Raw genomic sequence first — 21,852 nt, 5'->3', positions numbered from 1 at the left:
GGAGTCGCACAGTGAGGGTAGGCGAGCAAGGTGCATGGGGCAAGAGAGGCATGCTGGGTTTTTTTTGCTCAAAACTGGCACACTGAGATGACTGTGTGAGCAGGTGCATTGTCATGGTGGCAAAACCAGTGCCCAGTCTGCCACAAATAGGGTCTTGTTTGTCACACACTGTTATGCAATCTTTTCAGAATCTCTAATAGGTAACGTGACTAACAGTCTGACCTGGTGGGACAAACTCCATATGCACTAAGAGTCGACATTTTCATCTGTTCGGCCAGTTGACTGATGTGCAGAACGAGGTTTGTCATGAATCCACAGTCCACCTTTTTTGAAACAAGAAAACCACTCATACACTTGGGGTTTTCCCATAGCGCTGTGCCCTTGGTAAACTGTGTTCAACATCACAACAGTTTCTGCAGCAGTTTTTCTCAAGCAGGAAAACAAAATTTCACAGCCACACACTCTTCTCTTAAATCAGCCATCACAAAAACAAGGCTGGAGTGAAACGGTTTTTATAAAAAAAATTCACTGTGACCAGAGAAAACATTTGCGGGAGATGCCACTGGGTCCCTAACTCAGAGTGAGTTGGCTGATGCTTGCCTAGCAGGAAAAATATGCAATATTAAAGTTCCGCTCCTCACAAAGCAATTCCATTGTTTGAGGGGTACCCCCTCGTGTAATTACATTTTCATATAAAGCTATGTCCCGCACATATGAATGTCTCTGAATCTGTGGCCCTAGTCTACCCGGCCTAACAAATTTACACCTTGTTGGATAAAACCATCATGCATTTTGATCCCACTGAGTGCCTTCCCAGCAGCTCCCCAGTGTGCTCATGGGGGGTGACATCAAGCCTGGCTGCTAACCGAGAGGCTGGAGGGGGTGGTTTGTCTACTTCGGCGGACTCAGGCATGGAACACCCTGTGGGTTTAGTGCCACCCTGGCATGCACGGGGTAGCCATGAGCAAGGATCGACGGGATGGTAGCACTGGGAAAAAGAGGCGGCACAGCAGCTCTAGTGCAAAGGAACAAACAAACAAACAAACAAACTTCCCTATGGATCATTGGCAGGGCTGGGGGGAGAGGGGAAGAGGAGGCCTTTTAGACCACAACTCATGTCCTTGCCTGTCCCCTCCCTAAGTTCCACACATACTATCATTTTCACACATGATCGGATCTGTTTTTCTTTTCCAAGCTCAGCGCTAAGGGGTTCTATTAAGGAAAGGACAGGTAGGCGGGGCAGGGGAGAAACTAGCGAAAGTTTCAACAGAACCTTGGCACTGCCCTGAGGCATGGCCCTTTCAAATAATGGCTGGTTAACAAGCATCAGGCTGGTCAATGGATTCATCTTAATGGACATGGAAGGGAGCGTCAAAGAGTTAATGCAAAGAACAGAATTAAAAGACACTGGTATTTCCCACCGTTTTTGAAGGTCCTTTGTATATCCTGGTGAGAATCCAAGTAAGGGAGGCATTCTTCCCTGCAGATGCCTGGGTGGCCATCAGAGTTGAAGACTGAATCCCGTCCCCAGGAAGCCGACCCTCTGCTCTGAGCCGTGCTTCTGCCACACAGCGAAACCTCGATCGCTTCTTGGTTCAAGGCCTAATTAGCCTGCCAGCATAATTTCTACACTCCATTCAGAAATTCAGCCTGATCTTCAAGAGGAGCGGACTTCTGTCTCTGACGCTTGGCCCTGGAATACCTTCTCGGTACGCCTCGGAAGATTTTTAGCAACGTCTCTCCACTACAGCCTTCTCACACTTCCTGCCATTCATGTAAAGTGCTAGGCAAGCTCCTAATGGAACCACTAACAGCCCGTTAAGCTTGACGAGAGGGAGAAAGTACCACTTCAACCGGCAGATTACAACTTCCCAAAATAGATTAGGAGAACTTGCTCTAGGTATATAAATTATGACGTGTTGATTCAAAGTATTACTACTTCAGAGTAGGCCCAAGGACACTTCAGGAAGTACATTCTTAAGAGTGCTCAAGATGGGTGTATTTAAATACAGGGAACTCCATGGGTGCCCTAACAATTTATAGACAGCAGAGCATGTATGTGTGGCAGTCAACTGGTTTATAGGTGACTTCTAGTTCAGAGGGTGCTATATCTACCCTTTTTAGAGCTTAGAGAAGTTTTATATATTTGATTGGAATGAGATATAACTTATCTGATTTTTATTTTAATGGAAAGTAACTACTCGGTGTGTCTTTATTAAAACATATACATGTGGTCTCATGACAGCTACACACTTCCAGTAGGATCGGGGCCGTGTAGCACCTGTGATCAGAGGTACCTCAGCTAGCTCCAGCTTCTGCCAGCCCTGTTCTAACAAGCTGAAAACTGGTCAAGATGGTCACAAATGCCACAGGTATGGGGCCAGTCTTTCTGGTGTAACGGAACCTGAGTAGGGAAAGGTGGAAGGCAACCGTGCATAGGAATAGACATGTGGGGTAAGGCAATGAGTAGAAATTAGAGCAAGAACTTCTCATGGGCGTATGAAGGTCCAAGCACGTAGAAACTTGAGAGGAGAGAAGAGAGTCTAGGATGGGAGAGGGAGGAGACAGACGAGGCATTGGGGAGGAGAGTAAAAAGGTGTGTGCAGGGCTGGGTTCAGTGTTAGGACAGGCAGGGGATCGATGAAGTTGGAAATCAGTGAGGCCACACTGAGAGGCTAGAGTCAGAAGTGGTACTGTGGCCAGAGGTGGGACCCTGATTTTCCAGCTCCACTTTCTCGTGAGGGGACATGGCTTGGGAATCTCACCAAACTTTCTAAACGAAGTCAAACCCAGAATGAAATTTGGTTGAAAATAAGTCAAATTGACCATTCTCTGGGGCGGTGTCTTTGTTTCCTTTGTATCAATCAGATTTTAAAATCATATTGGGGGCTTGCCTTCCCAGTGGTTTTGTTCCCGCAAAGGCCCATCAGAGTGCCCGGTAGCCTGGGCCCTGAGACAAAGCCAGCAGCATGCCATTGCAGATCTCAGGGCTGAGTTTCATGGGAATGTAGAATGTTTATAAAGGCCTGACTTGTTCAACCCTTTAAATATAATCTCATGCTCAAAAACGTTCAGTTTTGTACTTTTAATTGCTTAAAAGAAAGCACTTCCCATTCTCCGAAGGAAATACAACAGATTCCTTTGAGCAGTGTCCAATACTATTAGAAAAAGCATCCTCATTGCCACTGAGCCGAGTCCCATGCATAGTGACCATAGATAGGGTTTCTGAGGTTTTGATCTCTTGACGGGAGCAGATAGCCTCATTCTGTCTCGTGTGGAGCGCCTGGTGGGACTACTGTCGGTGGAACTGGACCTTGCTCATAGGCAGGCAGGGCGTTTGAGAAGTTGATGGGTGTGAGGCCTTGGGCTGCCATGGCCATACCTGACTGAGATGCTTGGTCTTCTTTAACCCGCCCCCCTCCTTCCTGGCCTCTTGCAGCCGCAGCCCACAGCTATGGCTTGCCGGCCCACCTCTCAGCCCTGTTCACCCCTGGGTTTCCGCTCCATGTTCCAGGGAGCAGGAGATAGCAGAATAACAAAGGCCTTGCAAAATTGAACGTTGAGTTTATTAATTTGAGAGAAAGGCAGACTGTGTAGATTTGGCAGGAAAGAGATGAGGGAGATAAGGAGTACCATTTTCTTCAACTTCCCGGACGTTGAATTTTGACGACTGTCAAACAGCTGGGCCTTTCTAAGCTATGGGATGGTCGTGAAGCTAGATCCCTTTCAACATTAGGTGAAATGTTCCAACAGTTTCCATTTTTAAGACGACAGAACGCTAGTGATGAAATAACATTTTCAAAGTGTTTACTCTTCATATCCATTAAAATATTCAGACCATTTCCACCTAGCTCTTGGCAGCTCAGCCACAGAGACTTACGTGCCGTTTTTTTTGGCTTTGAATCAGTTCTCCATCAACTTTTGCTCCCAAGTTAACAGACGCCTTGTGTCAAACACCTGTGAATCCTGGCCGGCGACCCAGAGTCCATGTTAAAGAGAACCAGTGAGGCTATGCCGAACTATCTTCGTTATTGCTACGAAGAAGGGGCGATCGCCTTGAACGAGAACCCACTCGCTAAAGATCCCAGGACTCAGCAAAGGCCTCGGAGCTTGTGTAAGAATGGCTTGACGAGCAGGGTGCCAAGCAAATGACCCCAAGGGTTGCGATGACAATCGACATGTTTCTACTTTGTTCATTTCCTGAACAACAACCAAAACAGCAGGATGGTGGGCTGTGGGAAAATAGGCCTAACTTAACAATTCTGGGGTCACACGACGCACTGTTTGGACTTTCCATGGGTCCGGGTAAGAACGAAAGAAGACACTTGGTCCATGGTTTCATCAGTCCTATTCCACCGACGCTCTCCTACCTGGCTTCCTTTAGCCCACTTAGTTTGGGCAGGGAGGGGGAAGACGGGGCGACTCTGAAGGGTGGGCCGCTAGGTAGGAGTATAGCTAGAGTAACGAGTCGGAAGCCAAAGAAGGAGCACACACGCCCTGGGCCCGGGAGCATCGCAGAGCCCAGGAGGAGACTGCACTGCCATGTAGCCCTGCCTTCCCACTCAGATTCTCTGCACCACGGGGTGTGCAGAGAACGACTCCAGAGGACTTTAGAGACAGGGGCCTTATCCTGAGGTACCTCGGATGGGCTGGGACCACCGAGCTCTGGGCTCCTGGTGGAGCGCTCACTCACTGGTATCATCCAGGGCCCCTGTCAGCAAACCGCAAACTTCGGTGATTTTAGCTAGTGGTTGCTCCGTGTAAGTCGGCAAAAATAAATAAGGGCAACTCCCTCAAACTTTGGTGTTTTTTTTTTTTTTTAAAGAGCACTACATTTTCATCTGATCTTGAATTTCTTTCAATGGGTAGGTAACCTGACCTACTCTGAGTGAACACAGAAGCAACTTTCTTCCATAAAAGGCTTCGGCAAACTGAACCCAGCATTTGAGAAAGCACATTCTAACCAAGTTTCCAGGGATACTTTTAGTTCATGTGTGAACTCGCAAGGACCTGTGGACACGAATGGGAGCAGGTGCGCTGAGAGTGGGCGAATGGCGCCAGACTTACCTTCTCACTGGGATTTTCCCGTTTGTGTTGGTCATAAAGGACAATTTCATCCAGCTGAAACGACAACGACATGGCTTCAATGCTTCTGAGGAGGAAGACCTCCGACGTGCCCATAAGAACTATAACAGACGATAGCAAGTCTATTCCAACAAAGAACCTTTATTCTGGCATTTATCAGACACGATTATATGCTACAGAATTTGTCAAATGAAACCTGGGACTCCACGTGAAACATGCCTTCACATAAACAACAAATGATTTTTTTTTCAGCATAAATGTGTCCCAAATTCTGCATCCACTTCGGTTGATGCGGAGTCTGTTTAACTCCTGGGGTCTTAGCTGTATGGCTCTTAGCAAAGAACTGGGCTCTCTAAGGTTTTCCATCACTGATATACCAACAATAGGGCACCCAGTCTTTCTTCTGGATGGACTTGAACTTCCAACCTGTCAGTTAATAGCTGAGTGTGTTAAGTCTTTGTTTTTCTCCAGAGACTCCAGATACTTTGTAAGACAAGACAAAGGAACCAACCGACCAGCTGTGGTTGGTTTGGACTAGCATGATCCCACGTGGGTCAGAGGAGAACTGGGCCCTGTCAAGTTTTAATGGAGGCTTTATTTTCGAAGTAATGAGCCCTGGGTAAGCACTGGGCTGTTAATGGCAGAGCTGGCAGTGCAGACCCAGTAGGCACTCCTTGGGGGGAAGCTTGAGCTGTCTGCTCCCTTAGATTTGCAGTCTTGGAAACTCTCGGGAGCCCGTCTCCTCTGCCCTACCGGGCGGTCATGAGTTAGAACAGAATGAATGGCAGTGGGATTGTATTAGACCATCCAATCTTCCTTCTGCAGTGCTTCTGCATAGACTTGAACCTCCGACCTTTTGATGAGCACTCCGGTGCATTAACAACTGAACTGCTCAGGGACCCCAATGAGGCCTATTTATTCTAAAATATTGTTTGGTGTGCACTTGAAATTCACTAGGAACTGGAAGTCTGATGTTTTAGCTGGAAACCCCAAATAAATGAGAAAAGTGAGCAACACACAGCACCAGTACTTATGTGGAGACTCATCGTGTCTTTGGTTATTACGGTGTAGTCATACATGAAGGCAGTTAGAAGCACAAATGCACAGTGACCCCAGCAAGTCTTGTCCTAAGGGCCCATGAGGACTCCCAGCATTCAGTGCTGCAAAACCCTGGCCGAGTGGGTAGCTTCGGCATTTCCAGCGGTAAGGGACGCTTGCTTTCAGGACACCTGAGATGCCAGAACACTGACCTGCATTCTTTGGAGCTAAGACTGTCCTTAGCTAGTGACTTCCTTTCACTCTGTTCCCAAGAAAGACTATGATAACAATCTGTAGACGGGGATGATTCTGTAAAGTTCTTGTCTGAAGTCAGGATTTCTAGAAATACAGGTGACAACTTACTAAGGGAGGGCTTTCAGGACAAAGATAGTGAAGGCAGCCGACAGGACAAGAGAAACAGCTTAGCAAAGTTATTGTCCCTCTGGACCCTGAAGCCTCTGGACCCAGGCTCTCTCGGACCTAATTTCTACCAGAGTTGGTCTCATCTTGAGGGAAGGGGGTTCTCTTTCGCTCTGTTTCAGCCAGTCTTCTATGCACAGTGGATCCCTTTTAGCAAAGGTAATCCTCTAGAGAAGCAGTCACCGTGGCTGGGCTGACCCTCACCGCAGCTGTAGGGGACATAGGGAGAATGGTGTGGCTGTGAACCCCAGAAGGAATCCCCGAGGATGCAAAGAGCTAGCACACTTGGGCTGCGAATCAGAAGGAAGGATGTTGGAGCTCCCCCCCGCCCCCCCAGAAGCTTCGGAAGAGAAGTCTGGCAATTTGCTTCTGAAAGACAATCATTAAAAACTCTAGGGAGCGTAGGGCCACTCTGCCACAAGTGGGCAAGGAATCCGGATAATATCCGGTTCCTCAATACCAACTCCACTATGACTGGGCGTTCTGCATGATGGGACTCTGGTAGTACCCGGAGTCAGAAATTCAAATCATCTCCTGAGTTTCTATCAATCTAATCTGTTTCTTTTCTTCCTTTTTAAAAGAAAACGTCCCACAGTAAGTACAGCCGAAAAGGACATGCGCTACAACAAACTGGACCATCTAGCGCTTTACATTAACTTTCCTCTACTAACAGGACCAACAGGAAATTACAAGGACGTCATAAAAATCAAACTATCGAATGTCGAAAGAAGAATTACTGGGGGCCGGGGGCGCAAGCTGAGCTCAGGGGGCCTGCATGATAGTTTTGTTAAGATGGGAAACTTTGATCGATTCCATTCCCAAAAGAGGACAGTGAGGTACAAGCCTCAGAACATTCTGAAGGCCGCGTGGCAGCTATGTAGCAAGGCTGGGATTTATAGCTCACGGTTCATGCCCTTGAGCATCTGCCAAGGTGACTGGAAGTAAGGAATGAAGGAACTGAAAGGAGCCCACTGCTTAGCAAGTACAATGAATTTCATTCTTGATTCTGCGCCTGGCTGTAAGTGATTCGTGTTTATCCCTGCAATTTCCCAATGTGGTGACCCTCAGTATTTCATAACGGCCTGAAATAGCCTTGTGCTAATGGACGGCTCCACTTCTCATGATCATTGCTTCTGAAAGGCAGCGACTGACTTTTAGCTTGGGCTAGGAGCTATTTGGATCACTTTCATGCCACTGTTAAAGTAAAACAACTTGAGTGGACTTAACAGTCAGCTGTCGGAGGACCCCCACTGGATTTTGGATTCTGAGAGCTGGGATAAGGCTTGCCTTTTGAATTTCAAAGCAACTCTGGACTCCTGATTGCAGCTCAGCATGGAGCACACTGCCTGGTTGGCACCTCTTTCTCTACCTCCTAGCAATGAGAGCTTTGGAAAGGGCAGTATCGCTGCGCAGTGCAAGCTTGAGTTCCAGCATCTCCTAGTGCCAGCCTTACGCATGTAGAGATCTGGTTCAGAACCTCTAGTCTTGGGTCCTAAAAGTCCCAGAGAGCCTGGCTGGGTAGATTTCTAGCACCATTTGTTATCAGCAGATCCTTTCACGTAGGTCTTGGGTGTTCGTTTCAGCATGCATGCCCTGCCTGGGTGTCCTGATGGAAGGAAATCTGCCCTGGGCAACTCTTTCTTCACGGTCAGGGGCAGGGAGGGAAAGGTTAGCAGAGAGCTTGCCTCATCACCCACTTGGCCTTCATCTCCTTCCTCTGACCCTTTGCTTGATCCCAGCCAAGAACAGAAGGCAATGCAAATAAAACTCACTGTTTCTTGAGGCACGTCATGGGACTGACGTTGTTGGCCCTGAAGTTGTGTATGATTGCTCGCAGGCCTTCTACCCATTGCTGAAAGAGAAAGGATAAGTCCGTGGTGAGCCAATCTGCAGGAGCCAAAGACGGGGACCTTGATGAGACAGACTTTATCTATTCTGGGGGATAATACAAATATAAACGCTTGTTGTATGCCACCCACATTTTGCATGCTCCTATTTTGTCACTAAGCACCCCCCCCCCCCATAATGATATATATGGCACCTACGGTGTCATTAAACACCGGGTTGCCACCAAGGAATGTTGCTTTCGGATTGATTTGTGATGCTTTCTATTTGCAGCCTGTTTCAGTGTAAGCCTTTTTGCCGTTGCTGGCAAGCTTCATGATCTCTAAGCAGCAGTCTATCACACAAGGGATGGCACATTTAACCATTCCCATTTTAAGACTGTGAACTGCTTAACTGTTTCAATCTACGAGATGGTTACAGAGCTCACCTGCCTGAGTTTTTCAGCAAAGCCATAAAAAGTCAACTAGGCCTCGGCGGGCAGGGTTCCCCGAACAAACAGCAGAGTGCCCGTATCATGTCTGAATAAGGACTCGGGCTTCTGAGAGAGGACTGTGCAGGCCAGGAAAGGAATCGGAGCTCTACAGGGCATTTTACTTGAAAAGTCTGGTTTATAATGTTAAGAGCAACTCTGCCCTTGAGTAAAAAAAAGAAAAATAAAGAATGCCTTCTAGTTGCTAAAATAATCACACCCTTGGCAAAATGCTTTGTAGCAAATTGAGACTGTGTGTGAAGCAGAACGGCGACCCACAAATAAGGCAGCACTTTCCCTTCGTAGGTTGCCGGCCCCCCACGCCTTCGGGGGGGGGTGCTGAGGAAGGGAAACTAGCTCCAGGTGGCTCTTTACGGTCAAGTCAAAGGCAGTTTAAAGTGTCTCAGTGTTGTACGACTTCCAGTGTGCAGTAGCCACAGGTGCCTAACCCACAGCCGTCAAGCTGCTTCCAACTTCCTGCGGACCGTCAGGATAGAGCGGAACTGCTCCTTATGGTTTCTGAAGCTGTAAACCTTTACAGGACACGACAGCCTCATCTTTCTTCTAGAGTACTTAAGATATTCGAACTGCCGACTTCATGCCTAGCAGCCTGTAACCCACGATGCCACCAGGTCTCCTCTTCCATAGCTCTACTGCCATCGAGTCAATGCTGACCCACAGCAAGTCCCTCCCTGTAGGTTTCTGACACGGCAGCTGTTCATGGGAGTAGAAAGTCCAGTCTTTCTCCCACAGAGCTGCTGGTGGTTTCGAACTGTTGACCATGCGCATTGAAAGTAACCACTAAGTGTAACCACTGTACCACCAGGGCTCCTTCACAGGCACAGTACAGAGGAAGACCATTTCCACACTTGCAGGAAGTCTAGCTGTACAGTGCTACATAACGCCTCCAGCTTTCACAGGTGTCACTGGCAGGCCACGAGTCAGTCCTGAGAAGGCCCAGGTGACGACTGAATTCTAAGGGTTTTCACGTTCCTCTTGGTACCTTGATCATATCGAAATGCTTCCTCAGGAGAAACCGAGGCTATAAGAGGTGACTTTCTTTTCAAGACTGAAAAGGGCCATTTTCAGAGAACTTGCAAATACCTCAGATCCCTCAGCTAGCATGCTGTTGACGCCAGGATGCTCACGGAGGCAGAAGAAACGATTGAGTAAAACTTAGAGAAATGCCTGATTATTTTTCATTGTCAGACCTCACTTCCTCTGCCAGGCTGAATATGGACGTCAATTCTTGGGGGACTATCACATATCCTGATACTGACCTAGCAAGTCACAGGCCTACAGTTTCTCCAGAGCAGACAGAGCAAGCACACATCAGCTGGGTACCATTAGCTGGGAAGCATCGTCTCAACCTGAGGAATGGTGACCTGTTCCCAAGCACAAAGCTGGGTCCCCGGTTTCCTAGGGCAAAAGTGGACATGTCTGGAAACGGTCCACAGGCTTCTGATCAACCTTGTTCGTATATTTAGAGTTCTGCGATGCTGGGCTTTGAGTATGATTAAGTGACTTTCATCCATCTTTCAAAGAGCCAGTGCTGGTGGTGAAGGAGCAAGTTCACGCTGCCAGAAAGGTCACTGGAAATGACCTCTGAGGGAATCACGTTGGCACAGTAACCATGTTTAGTTAGTAGGAAAGGCCACTGGAATTCCCACAAGCCCAAAGGACACGGAGATGATGAATGTGAGGTCAGAGACCTCAGTCAAGGTCGCAGAGCACTTGACAAGGGCAGAGAAGGAGCAAGAACGCTGAGGTCTGACCTTCCCACTGCGGGGCCCACGTCTCCCTCCACAATGGGTGATGTGTACAAGTCCCAGCAGATCTTCCTTTCCTCCCCCGTGTTATCTTTTCCATGCAGCATGCTTCGTGTGCAATAAGGCGGACACTGTAGAAAGACATGTTAGGTGTTTCTCTGCTGTGTTTTGCCTCTTGTCGAAAGCACATGAAACAGATTCAATGCCAGCAGGTGTCAGTATAACCCTGAAGTTTCAACAGAAAGTCGTGCCAGGAGTGAACTGGATGCCCAACCACTTCTTTAAATGCTTTCCAGATCAGCAGCAGCGGCGAGAAATGTGACTGAGCTACGCGAACCCCCTGCCCCGCGCCATCTTTCTTTGAATGGCCGGGAAAAGAACAGGCATGATGTCCCCGGAGGTGCACCTTTGAGCCCTGGGGCTTGCAGACTTTTGGAAGGATTGTTGGTGGTGCCAATCTAATGCTACGATCCATACACCAAACCAAACTCACTGCCATCAATTCGAAGCTGAGTCACAGTGACCCTGGAGGACAGGGCAGAACTGCTCCTGAGAGCTTCTGACGCTGTAACTCTTGGCGGATGTAGAAAGTCCTGTCTTTCTCCCAGGGAGTGAATGGTGGTTTCAACCTGCCAACCTTGCGATCACAGCCCAGTGCGTGAGGACTATGACACGATCCATGCACACAGTCACCTCTGTGTGATGCTGGGGCCCGCGGCAGTCTGGATGATGGAGGAACTGAACTGCAACCGCAAGCTGGTCCGTGGGCCCCCAATAGCTCCTTTCCCAGACTCTCTCCCACTGGTTCCTGTTGTCTTGTTTTAAATCCTCTCGAATCGTGCCTAAAGTAACCTAACACTTACTTCAGTCTTCTGAAAAAGTATAAAAGAAAAAAATCAGGTCCTTTAAGGGACACAGGAGAACTTGTGCTAGATTGCTGGGTGGTGGTGGGAAGGCGGTAAGCAGGAGCCGCCACGAATTCTCCAGTTTCGATTTCTTACCAGGTCTCCTTGGACACATTTTCATCATGCAGCATATGTCCAGAGAAATGGTGGGCTTACCCTTATCTGTCTCCTTGGTCTCTAAAACCTCAGGTTCCTTTTCCCATTAAAAAGCACAAAACAAGAAAAACAAAAACGTCAACAGATGTTTTCTCTAATAATCCTAAACCCTAAACATTTGGATTTATACTGAGTAGATAATTTACTTTTTCCCCTTTAAAACAGTTTCTTTTCCCATGTTATCAAACCATATGAAAAGGACCCTTACAGAAATGAGTGAAGCAAAAAAGTATGAAGCAGAATCAAAAGAGCCTCTCAAATCCCATCTTCATGGGAAAGCTCACCCTGACGACGGCCCTTGTCTATGTATCTCTACACTTTATACACGTGACTATGTATGGAGAGAAGGTAAAGACGTATATTTTTACCTAGTGTTTTTCTACACATACATGAACTGGCTCTTCTAAAGTAACTAGCTCCACTGTTACCTAGTCGGCACCACTTCACAGCATCTAGTCTCTGGATTTTGTTCCAGGTGCCTTTTGCTCAGCGTTAGTCATAAAAACCTGTTCGAAGGGTTGGGCGCTCAGTTCTGCGAGGGAACAACTCAGTTGTAGCGTCTTAAATCTTTGAGTGCTTCGTTCTTTATTTCCAGAGAGGAGGCAGACTCTGCTCAAAGGCTAACTGGGGGTTTTCACCCTGAAGTATAATCCAGAGGCCAGTAGGACCAGCATCACCCGGAAAGTGGATGGAAATTCGAATCCGTGGGCTGTGTTTTTGAAATGAGTCTGAGACAGGGCCAAGATCTGTGTGTTTTCATTGCAGATTCCTGTTTGCAAGGTTCGAAGCCCATGATGCTCAAAGGCAGCAGTTCTCAAGCTGTGGGTCACCCGATTCATAACATTAGCAAAGTTACAGTGATGAAGTAGGAACAAAAATAATTTTATGGTGGGGGGTGGTCACCACAACATGAGGAACTGTATTAAAGGGTCATGGCATTAGGAAGGTCGAGATCCACTGCTGAAAGGCGTGTCTCCTGGGAGCTTGTTAGAACACTAGGTCTCCTCTCAGACCCACCGACTCCCAGTATGTGGGTTAGCAAGATCCCTGGGTGACTTGTGTACGCATCAGGGCTTGAGAATATGGGTGGAGAAGAACGGCTCCTTCGCAAGTTGGGCAGTCTCCTTCTGGGGTCATCGGCCTGCGTGATCGGCGTCTTATTTTCCCAGAGAGCTAAAGGTTGCCTGCAGCGGCCCCCATCATCCTGGGCTGAACAGAATGGAAATGCTGGCCTGCAGAGTTAGGGGATGGAAACACTCTCTCTCTCTCTCTCTCTATATATATATATATATATACACACACACACACACACACACACACACACACACACACACACACATACACACACACACATATATAGTATATACCTCACAAGCAGGAGAAAGACGAGGCTTCCTATTCCCATTAAAGAGTTAATGGTTGCGGAAACCCACTGGGGGCAATTCAACCCTGCTCTGCAGGAGTCAGACTGGACTTGCTGGTAGAGAGTTGGGAATTTGGTTTGGTGTCTCATAGGTTCTGTTGTTTTCTCTTTCTTTTGAAAGCAATTGGGGTAATAAAATGGCACGTTTCAATTGGCTACTTCTCTGAGGCGTGATGGCTTTGTTAATCCATTGGTTTCTATCTGCTTCAAATAGGTTAAATCGTAACTCATGCCATTTGAAATCTGGCTTTGGACCCCTTGGCACGGAGAGTTCTGCTAGGACACAAACGCACCCAAGAAAGGAATGTCCAAGCACTTGGGCAAACAATGAAGCTTCCTGAGAAAAGATTTCCACAGCAGCTAAGGATGTAAAATGGCACGACTTCATAAATATGGTCAAAAGACATCTTTTTATTAAGCTCAAAGCTTGGCTTCAGTGAGGTGTTTGGTTATAAGCAAGAAATTCAAATTCCTTGCCATCAAGTTGGTTCCAACTCATAGCGACTTGACAGGACAGAGGCGGACTCCCTCTGCGGATTTCTGGGGTTGTCAATTTCTGAGGGAGCAGTCTCACCTTTCTCCCTCAAGGTGGCTGACGGGTTCAAACAGTTGGCCTCTTGACTAGCAGCCCAGCAGGTCACCAACTCTGCCACCAGGGGTCCTTTGGCGGTAGATTGCTGCTGACCAACATTGATGACAGAGTAAACAGATCCTGTCGGCGCAACCCCAACAAGGTTTCTCTCGTGGGTCTACCTAAGCACCGTGAATGCAAGCCTTTTATTTGAGTTAGGACGAGGTGTGAGTTGGCATTAGATGGTCGGTATTTAACTTGGAGGAGAGGCCACGGGAAGATATCTCTAGCTGGTACATGACTAAAAGACGACTATGCATAGCAGGCGGAGACTAGACTTCGTGGCCGCCAGTCCCTGCCTAGGCCTCTCTGGGTGGTGCAAGTGGTGTATGAACTCAGCTACTAATCAAAAGGTTACATGTTCAAGTTCGCTTAGAAGTGCCTTAAAAGAAAGGCCTGAAAATGTTCTACTTCCAGAAAATCAGCAGCTGACAGCCCTATGGAGTCATCACAACGCCGTCAGGAGCGGGAAGCAGAGTTGACTCCTACGGCACCTAGTACAGCCCTTCCTGCCCATGAAAATGCCCTGGAAAGCATCAGAGCAACTTCCTAAGTGTGTCCCCCCTTCTTGGAGGTTTTTCACTTATTCTGACCGTGGTTGGGCCATCAGTTTATTTCTTTTTTAAGAGCACTGCACACTGCCATGGAGTCACTGTGACTCATAGTGACCCTGTAGGACGGAGAAGAACTCTCTCTGTGGGCTTCCGAGAAGGTAAGTTTCTACAGGGGCAGAAAGTCTTGCTAGCCTTTGAACTGCTGACCTGCTGCTAGCGGTCCAACTCATAAGCTCCGATGGTCCTTTAAAACACTACAGAGCATCTTAAACGGACCTATAATGGAGGACCACTGAACTAGATGGTATGGCTCAGAGTCCAGCCTGGTGCTTCTCAACCCTTAGTGAGCATTATTTAACATCAGGAGAGAAACGCCAGCTTTCCATGTTCATGGAAAACACCTCCACTCACACCCCTGAACCATGTTTCAATGGGCCCACATTTCCATAGTTGGGAAATTGGCTGGAAGGGGATGCTGCCTCCTTATGTGGAAATTCACGAACATCGACACCATCCTCAATTTCACTTCGCTGGCCGTCGGTTCATTGCCCACATCATCCTGGATCCTGCAGACACCTGTGTTTGTTTATAGCCCTAAAGAAGAATGGCTTTGGCACTGCACGGGTTAATACATGAGCTCAGAGTTGAGAGAGAACTATCAGGATGAGATGGTATAGCGCTGACTGGGTTCTAGGACAGCCTTGAAAGAGCAACATGAGAGCACAGAGACCAGAGGAAGAGGAGGAAGAAGATAAAAGGCCACTGGTAGGAGGCCCCAGAGACAAATGTCACTTTCTTCCCAGATTCTCTTCGGAATAGAGTCTTCCTGAAGCTCAGGTTGGAGGGTCTCTAAATTCAACCCCGGAGTAAAAGCAAACGCGCACCATGATCTTTATTTGGCTAAGCAAGCAGCTAGGTGGAAGGGCCTTCAGGGCCCCCACCCACGCCTTTGCTCTGAGTCACACGCGGTCCTCAAGAAGCGTTTCTAATGCCCCGCACTGGTTTGTTCCCAATGAATGCAGAGCAGCTTAAAATAGAAAAACAAAACAAAACAGAAAACGCCAATGTTCAGTCCTGGAAGCATGGGAAACAAAGCAAAACAAAAAGCCAATCCAACATCCCACACTTGAGCCTCAAAGATACGGGAGGCAATGCAGAGAAATTGCAATAATTAATATTCTGGGGCTTATTCAATGGATCCAAAGTATGGCTTGATAAGTTAACTACCATCAGGTGAGGGGAGTTCCCGATTTCCAGACAAACTCATTGCCATCAAATGGATTCTGACTGATAAGGATTGAGTTAAAGTTTATTGTGCCAACCTGGCCAATAAACATATTTGGGGTTAACTGAAAGGCGCAGGCATAAACGGCTCAGTGAGCCTCACCTTTCTAGTTCTCGGGTCTCTTGCTCTCCGATGGAAGGACCAGGGTGCAGCTGCCTTAACCAGTTCCCTGCTTCAACTGACAAGGCTCACTTCCTGCAAGACATCTCCAAAGATAAGTCACATGGACCTACCCCGATCCAGCCCTGAGTGCTAGAGCAGCCGTGTGGAGACCCCTGCCAGAGCTGAGATGCTCACACGTTCACTGACTCGGCTTTCCGCCTGCAGTCAGTATCCTAGTGTCTGTTTTGTGAGATGGAGGAGGACTTTGTGATTGGTGTCGGACATGTGGGTTAATGTTGGACTTGTGGGCTTGGGCAGCACTGGGTTGGGATGTTTTCTTGATGTGCACTTACCCTTTATAAAAAACTCTTATACATATGAATTTCTGTAGATTGCTTTCTCTAGACGGACACAAGGATCCTCCAGGGCAGAGTAGGACTGCCCCCATGGGTTTCCAAGGCTGGACACCACGCATCCCTTGGAGCAGCTGCTGAGTTCCAACTGCTTGCCTGTGGTCAGAGCCCAATGTGTAACTACATCACCACCGCCGCCGCCACCCCCAGGGTTCCTTGATTTTCAGTGCAGACCTAGCAGTTCCCGAGGAACTCTGCTGGTACATGGGCTAAGCATTTGGCAGCTAGCTGAGAAGAGTAGGTGATTTGAAAACCGCCAACTGTTCTTGGGGAGAAAGGCATGGACGTCTTCATCTGTAAAGATTGTTGGTGTTAGGTGCTGTAAAGTTGGTTACAGCTAATGCACAGCCTGTGTGCGCCACAATGAAACACTGCGGAGCTTGTACAGGCTACAGCCTTGGAAACTCCACTGCGCAGGGCTCCTCTATCCTACAGGGTCTCTGGGAATCAGAATGAACGTGATGGCAACGGGAACATGTTCCCAAGTGCTGCGGAAATGATGGTGGTGGGGACCACACTTTAATAACATTCAAAATGCATCTCAAGAAGTACCATTTTAACACCGGAGTTTTTTTAAACAAATACATTTCTAGAGTCCCAGAAATCTTGCTTTTCACTGTTCTGCCTCGATGAATTGTAATGGATGGCTCAGTGAGTACAACAGCTAGGTCGACACGCCTGTGGCCATCGAAGTCAGGTGTCAACTAAGCACACCAGCCTGTGAAGCACACCAGCCTGTGAAGCACACCAGCCTGTGAGATCCAAGAACTGTAAATGGATAATCTGTATCTGAAGGAGGGAACGGTTTCAGAGCTTAAGCTATGAACCCCCAGTTTGCAGAAGGCAGTGGATGATGGTGGAAGCCTCCAATCCATTTTCAGGGTCCCCACATGGATTAAGACTCCATTGAATCTCCTGTGACCATAATCTAGGGTTGTGAATAGCCTGGATATCAGACAGCACTGATGCAATTAGTTAAAATATAGCAGCTTGTCCTCACAACACACGGAAGCCAGAAAAGAAATGGGAAGAGCGATGCCAAAGGGGAAGGGGGGAGTGTGGGGAGGGAGGGGGTACTGATCGCAATGAATGGCACATGATCACACCCCCTCCAGGGGGAAGAACAACAGAAACCAGAGGGGCAGGGAGACAGCAGTTCGTGTGAAATATGAAAACAATAACAATCTATAATCGATCCGGGGGCTACAAAGGTGGGGGTGGGGAGGAAAAAAAGAGGAGCTGATCCCAAAGACTCAATAGAAAGTAAATTTCTAGAAAAGAATGATAGCAATATATGTACTAATATGTCTGATACAATTGATGTATGGATTGTCACAAGAGTTTTAAGAGCCCCCAAGAAAATGATCTTTAAAAAATGGCAAACGCACACACATATATAATGGCTTGTCATTCAATCTCCCCTTTGTCACATTTTAAAAATATTTCAGTTTTTAATATTTTCTGCTTTCTTTTCAAGTAAGTTTTTTTCAAGTGTTATTTTTTCCTTCCTATTTGTATGATTTTCCATATAGGAAATCCAGGATAAATAAATCAATATGCTCAGTAATTGGATTTGTAATTATTTAGGGACAAGGCAGGGAAAGAAGGTTGGGAATGGAGAGCTAGCAATGAGAAAAAGAAGAAAACGTTTTGAAATTCACTGTGGTGATGACTGCACAGTTCTTCTTACTGTGACTGAACAGGTAAACTGTATGACATGTGAAGTAAATGCTGATGAAACTATTAAAAAAATCATTTTATTGGGGCTTGTACAACTCTTATCACAATCCATCCATCCATTGTGTCCAGCACATTTGTACATTTGTTGCCATCATCATTCTCAAAACATTTGCTTTCTACTTGAGCCCTTGGAGTCAGCTCCTCATTTTCCCCTCCCTCTCTGCTCCTCCCTATTTTAAAAGAAATCCCATGTTACTGTTCGGTGCCGTCGAGTTGGTCCCGACTCTGGGGAAGCGAGGTTCAGCAGAGAAGCCCTGATGGGGCTGCCTGCTGTGGCGATGAGCCCACTTTGTGAAGGGCCTCCTCTTTTTCGCTGCCCTGCGTCCTGCTACTTTACCAAGTCTGACGTCCTTCTCCCGTGGGTGATCCCTCCTGACAGTATGTGCAGAGCTCGTGAGATGAAGTCTCACCCCTCTCACCTCTAAGGAGCCTTCCGGCTGCGCTTCTTACAAGACAGATGTGTTTGTTCTTTTGCAAGCCCACTGTACTTTCAGTATTCTTTCCCCAAACTGATTCTCCTCTGGTCGTCCTTTTTCAAGGCCCGAGTGTCACATGCATACGAGGTAACAGAAAATACCATGGCTTGGGTAAGCCTAACCTTAGTTTGCTGCTAGCATATCAGCTGGGAAACTAGTGGTGTGTGGGAGGAGTGATGGGATAGACTACAGGGTAACAGTATAGTAGGTGGGATCAACTCAATAAAAAACTGGTTTAAAAACTAAAATCAAACGAATTCCTGGACTAAACCAAAATCGCTGGACTAAACCTTAAAAAAACAAAAAGAAATCTGTTTCTGCTGAGTTGATAGCAACTCAAGTGACCCTCTGCCTTGTGTATGGAGGTATATGTGGACCGCCCCAGACCTGAGCGGCTTGGCATAAATAACTGGCCCAAGTTGTAATTCCATTCCGTTTTAAATCAAGTTGTAATTCTGCCTAGAGGCTCTGCCCTTGCCTTTTTGAAAAGACAATTTAGTTTCTTGTAAAAGTTTAATTGTTTAGAACACAAAAGAAAATGGCTGAGATTTTCCCTTGTGTTAGAAATTTGTTTGTTAAGATATTTGCTAACGATGTTTAGGCAGCTTTGTCCTAGGGAGAATGCTTTTAGTTAGCATTGTCTCGGAAGATTAGAAAGCCGAATTGCTAATGTTAAATAGGGAAGAAGAAAAAACGCCCTGAAATATTTCTCATAGCTCTGTAATTAGGATAAAAAACCAAAATCATAGAATATTTCCATTGAGTCACACTCAATTCTGAGCCATGGTGATCCTAGCAGCCAGGGTAGAGCGGTCCCTTTGGCTCTCTGAGCTGTAACCCTTCACAGGAATAGAAAGCCTCATCTTTCTCCTGAAGAGTCACTGGTGGCTCAGAATTGCTGACCTTGCAATTAGGAGCCCAGCACACAGCCACCGGGGCTCCAGTAACTAGGATAAGGTAAAGGAAATCAATCCAGTCTTAGTTCTAATTTACTAATGCTCTTCAGTGAGACTTTACTTACTCGTGGCGATCTTTGCTCCATCTCTTCTTTTTGTTAAACTTATAATTAAGACTGGAATATAGCTCGTTTCTTTAAGATGAAAGGAAAAACAACTAATATGTAGAAAACCGGCTAGATTGTTCCTGGGATCAGAATCAAATAAGCAAGGTAAGCCTGGTTTCACTTATGCTTACTTACCAATCTAGATACTCTGTCTCTGTGAGGGACTGTATGTTACAAAAACTCTAATAAGATCTTTTGGGGAAAGGGGGGAGCTGTACACTTGATTTGGATTGTTGTAGGAAGGTGATGTGGGTTTGGGAGTGAAACACATGCTACACAGGCCTAGAAAAACAATCGTGGATATGATGGAAAAAAGGTGAAAATTTCCACTATAGATTAGTCAGATGGAGAAGATGTTGTAAACGGTACAGTCTGTTGTGAAGAGAATTCACAAAAACCAACCAGAGCAAAGACGTTGCCAGTCGTAGTCTTTGACTCCAGGAAGCATCCGAAGAAGGTGAATGCCGAGAGAGAGAGAGAGAGAGAGAGAGAGAGAGAGAGAGAGAGAGAGAGAGAGAGAGAGAGAGAGAGAGAGAGAGAGAGAGAGAGACTGACCCAGAGACCGCAGTCCTTCGTGTGACATCTCTCGCTCACAAAGTGCTAACATCAGGAAAGTACCTGGCGTGGCCTCAGGAGAGGCTCAGGAGAAACCCCGAATGACTATATACTCGGAGGAAATACTGAGGATTCAAATACACTCCACAGGATGGAGGAAGGGGGAAAAAGATTAGTAAGTAAACCGAGGTAAGCCCATGCTTATCGGGTAACCTGCCCCTTGCATGGGATGTTAACCAATAACTAGTTGGCATGAGAAAGGATGTCTCTAGCCGCCATTCTAAGAAGCTAGAGAACGTTAGGTGTCAGCTGCATAAAAAGGGTGCGTTACGCTTGCCCTCTTTTGGGAACGCTGGGGAACACTCCTTGCTCGTCCCACCTGACACAAACGTCACTCTTCTCTCTGCCATCTACAACACATGCTGCATCGTTTTGCCCCGGTGCTTGCTTATTTCCTCAGTTCATGAAATATACTTTTTAATTTTATCCTTCAAAGATTTTTTCCCCTAGGAAAGTGTAATCTGGTATTTCAGGACAGCCTTCTAATCAACATAATTCAAGCGGAGAAAAACAGTTTTGACATGTAACCCAATTTTCTAAAATAAGACCTCCTGACCTGTGTTACCGGCCTTTATCTTCCTGTATGCAGAAAGAATACATAACGTGTCTGTGGTTTGGTTTCTGCAGTTGTTATTCACACACGTACCTGGCGATTGGGATAGAAAGTGTACTGTGTGGAGTCCACCTGATGTCTGCACAGCCAGCACGTAGAACGAGAGTTTTGAACACTCAACCTAAAGCTTTGTATCTTGAAATCTCATCCCAAAAGCTTGTTTTGTATTCAAAGGAAACTTAAACTTGGCATACAACAACAGAATGGTTTTTGGAATTGTCTACAAGATGACGGTTGCGTTTCAATCTGATGTGCAGTGAAAAACTGCCCCGCCCCGTGCCAGCTCTGAATTAATCAAAGACATCTGAACTTCCCAGAGACGGAAAGCCTTCCCAGGTTTGTGGTAAAAGGTGGGCAGAGATGAGAATGGCTCAGCGGGGTCGTATTAGAGTTCAGAAAAAAGTGGAAATCTGCCCAGTGCACGTGGCCTCCTTTTTTCCAAGGGATTTTAAGTCACAGAGCCTCAAACCAAGCACACTGCCCTTGAGCTGAGTCCAGCTTGCAGTGACCCTAGTTAGGGTTTCTCAAATTCCCAAGGAGTGGCGGACGGATGGGGTTGGATCCCACATCTTGGGATGAGTTGTTTATAGCTAACCTGGCATTCCTCAAAAATTCAGGAGGACTCAGCTAATGCTGAAAAGCAAGTTGTTACCAGTTCCTTTTAACCAAGGTTCTTTGTAAGGAGAGGAAAGGAGAGCGACATCATCTACGGGGACTGGCAGAACTAGGGATAGAGTCGTGATCAGAACACTGCCCTCAAGTGGATGAAGACATGACAAAATGACTATAGCTCACGTGAACACGAAGAAGCAACCACCGCAGTGTAAGGGGGTTAGGAAGGGGTGAAGCAGAGAGATGGGGGACTCCCCCTAAAGTAATATAGTAATATGCCAGCACAGACCGCAAGGGAAACACGAAACGAAGCTCGCCAGGTAGCTGGGCTAAGTGGGTGTTCCGGGTGGAGGGGCCAACTGCAAGGCTGGGAACTGGGAGGGAGTGCACAGGAGGAAAGAGGGAGGGGAAATGGTCTCCCCAGGTGCTTTGCAGGTCACGGAGAACTGCTAACTGTAGCGTGGTGCCATCTGAATGATATGCTAAAAGAGCCCCCAACTGCATCCTATACAAAAGGGCAAGTCCAACACAAAGTAAGCAGACAGGATCCTCTTGCTCCTAACTTCGTAATTCATGGTGGGGTTTTTTTAACAGAAAAGCTAGAGCTGCAGAGATGGAGAAGACAGTGAGAGGGGTAG

At 47.0% G+C, this 21,852-nt stretch overlaps 1 protein-coding gene across 1 annotated transcript in view; it reads right to left on the bottom strand.

Annotated features, from left to right (window-relative positions):
* Window positions 1-21,852, bottom strand: part of PLCB4 (phospholipase C beta 4) — a 378,558-nt gene that overhangs the window by 98,243 nt on the left and 258,463 nt on the right. Inside the window, exons 7-8 of the mRNA XM_075527830.1 lie at window positions 8,316-8,395; window positions 5,068-5,121 (exon numbers count right to left, since the gene is read on the bottom strand). Coding sequence (XP_075383945.1) covers window positions 5,068-5,121; window positions 8,316-8,395 — 134 coding nt within the window. The remainder of the gene's footprint in view (window positions 1-5,067; window positions 5,122-8,315; window positions 8,396-21,852) is intronic.

This window comes from Tenrec ecaudatus, chromosome 12 (genome assembly GCF_050624435.1).
Source record: "Tenrec ecaudatus isolate mTenEca1 chromosome 12, mTenEca1.hap1, whole genome shotgun sequence".
Classification (NCBI taxonomy): domain Eukaryota; kingdom Metazoa; phylum Chordata; class Mammalia; order Afrosoricida; family Tenrecidae; genus Tenrec; species Tenrec ecaudatus.
The sequence above is the reverse complement of the archived record's forward strand: the minus strand, read 5'-3'. Positions and strand labels throughout refer to the sequence as shown.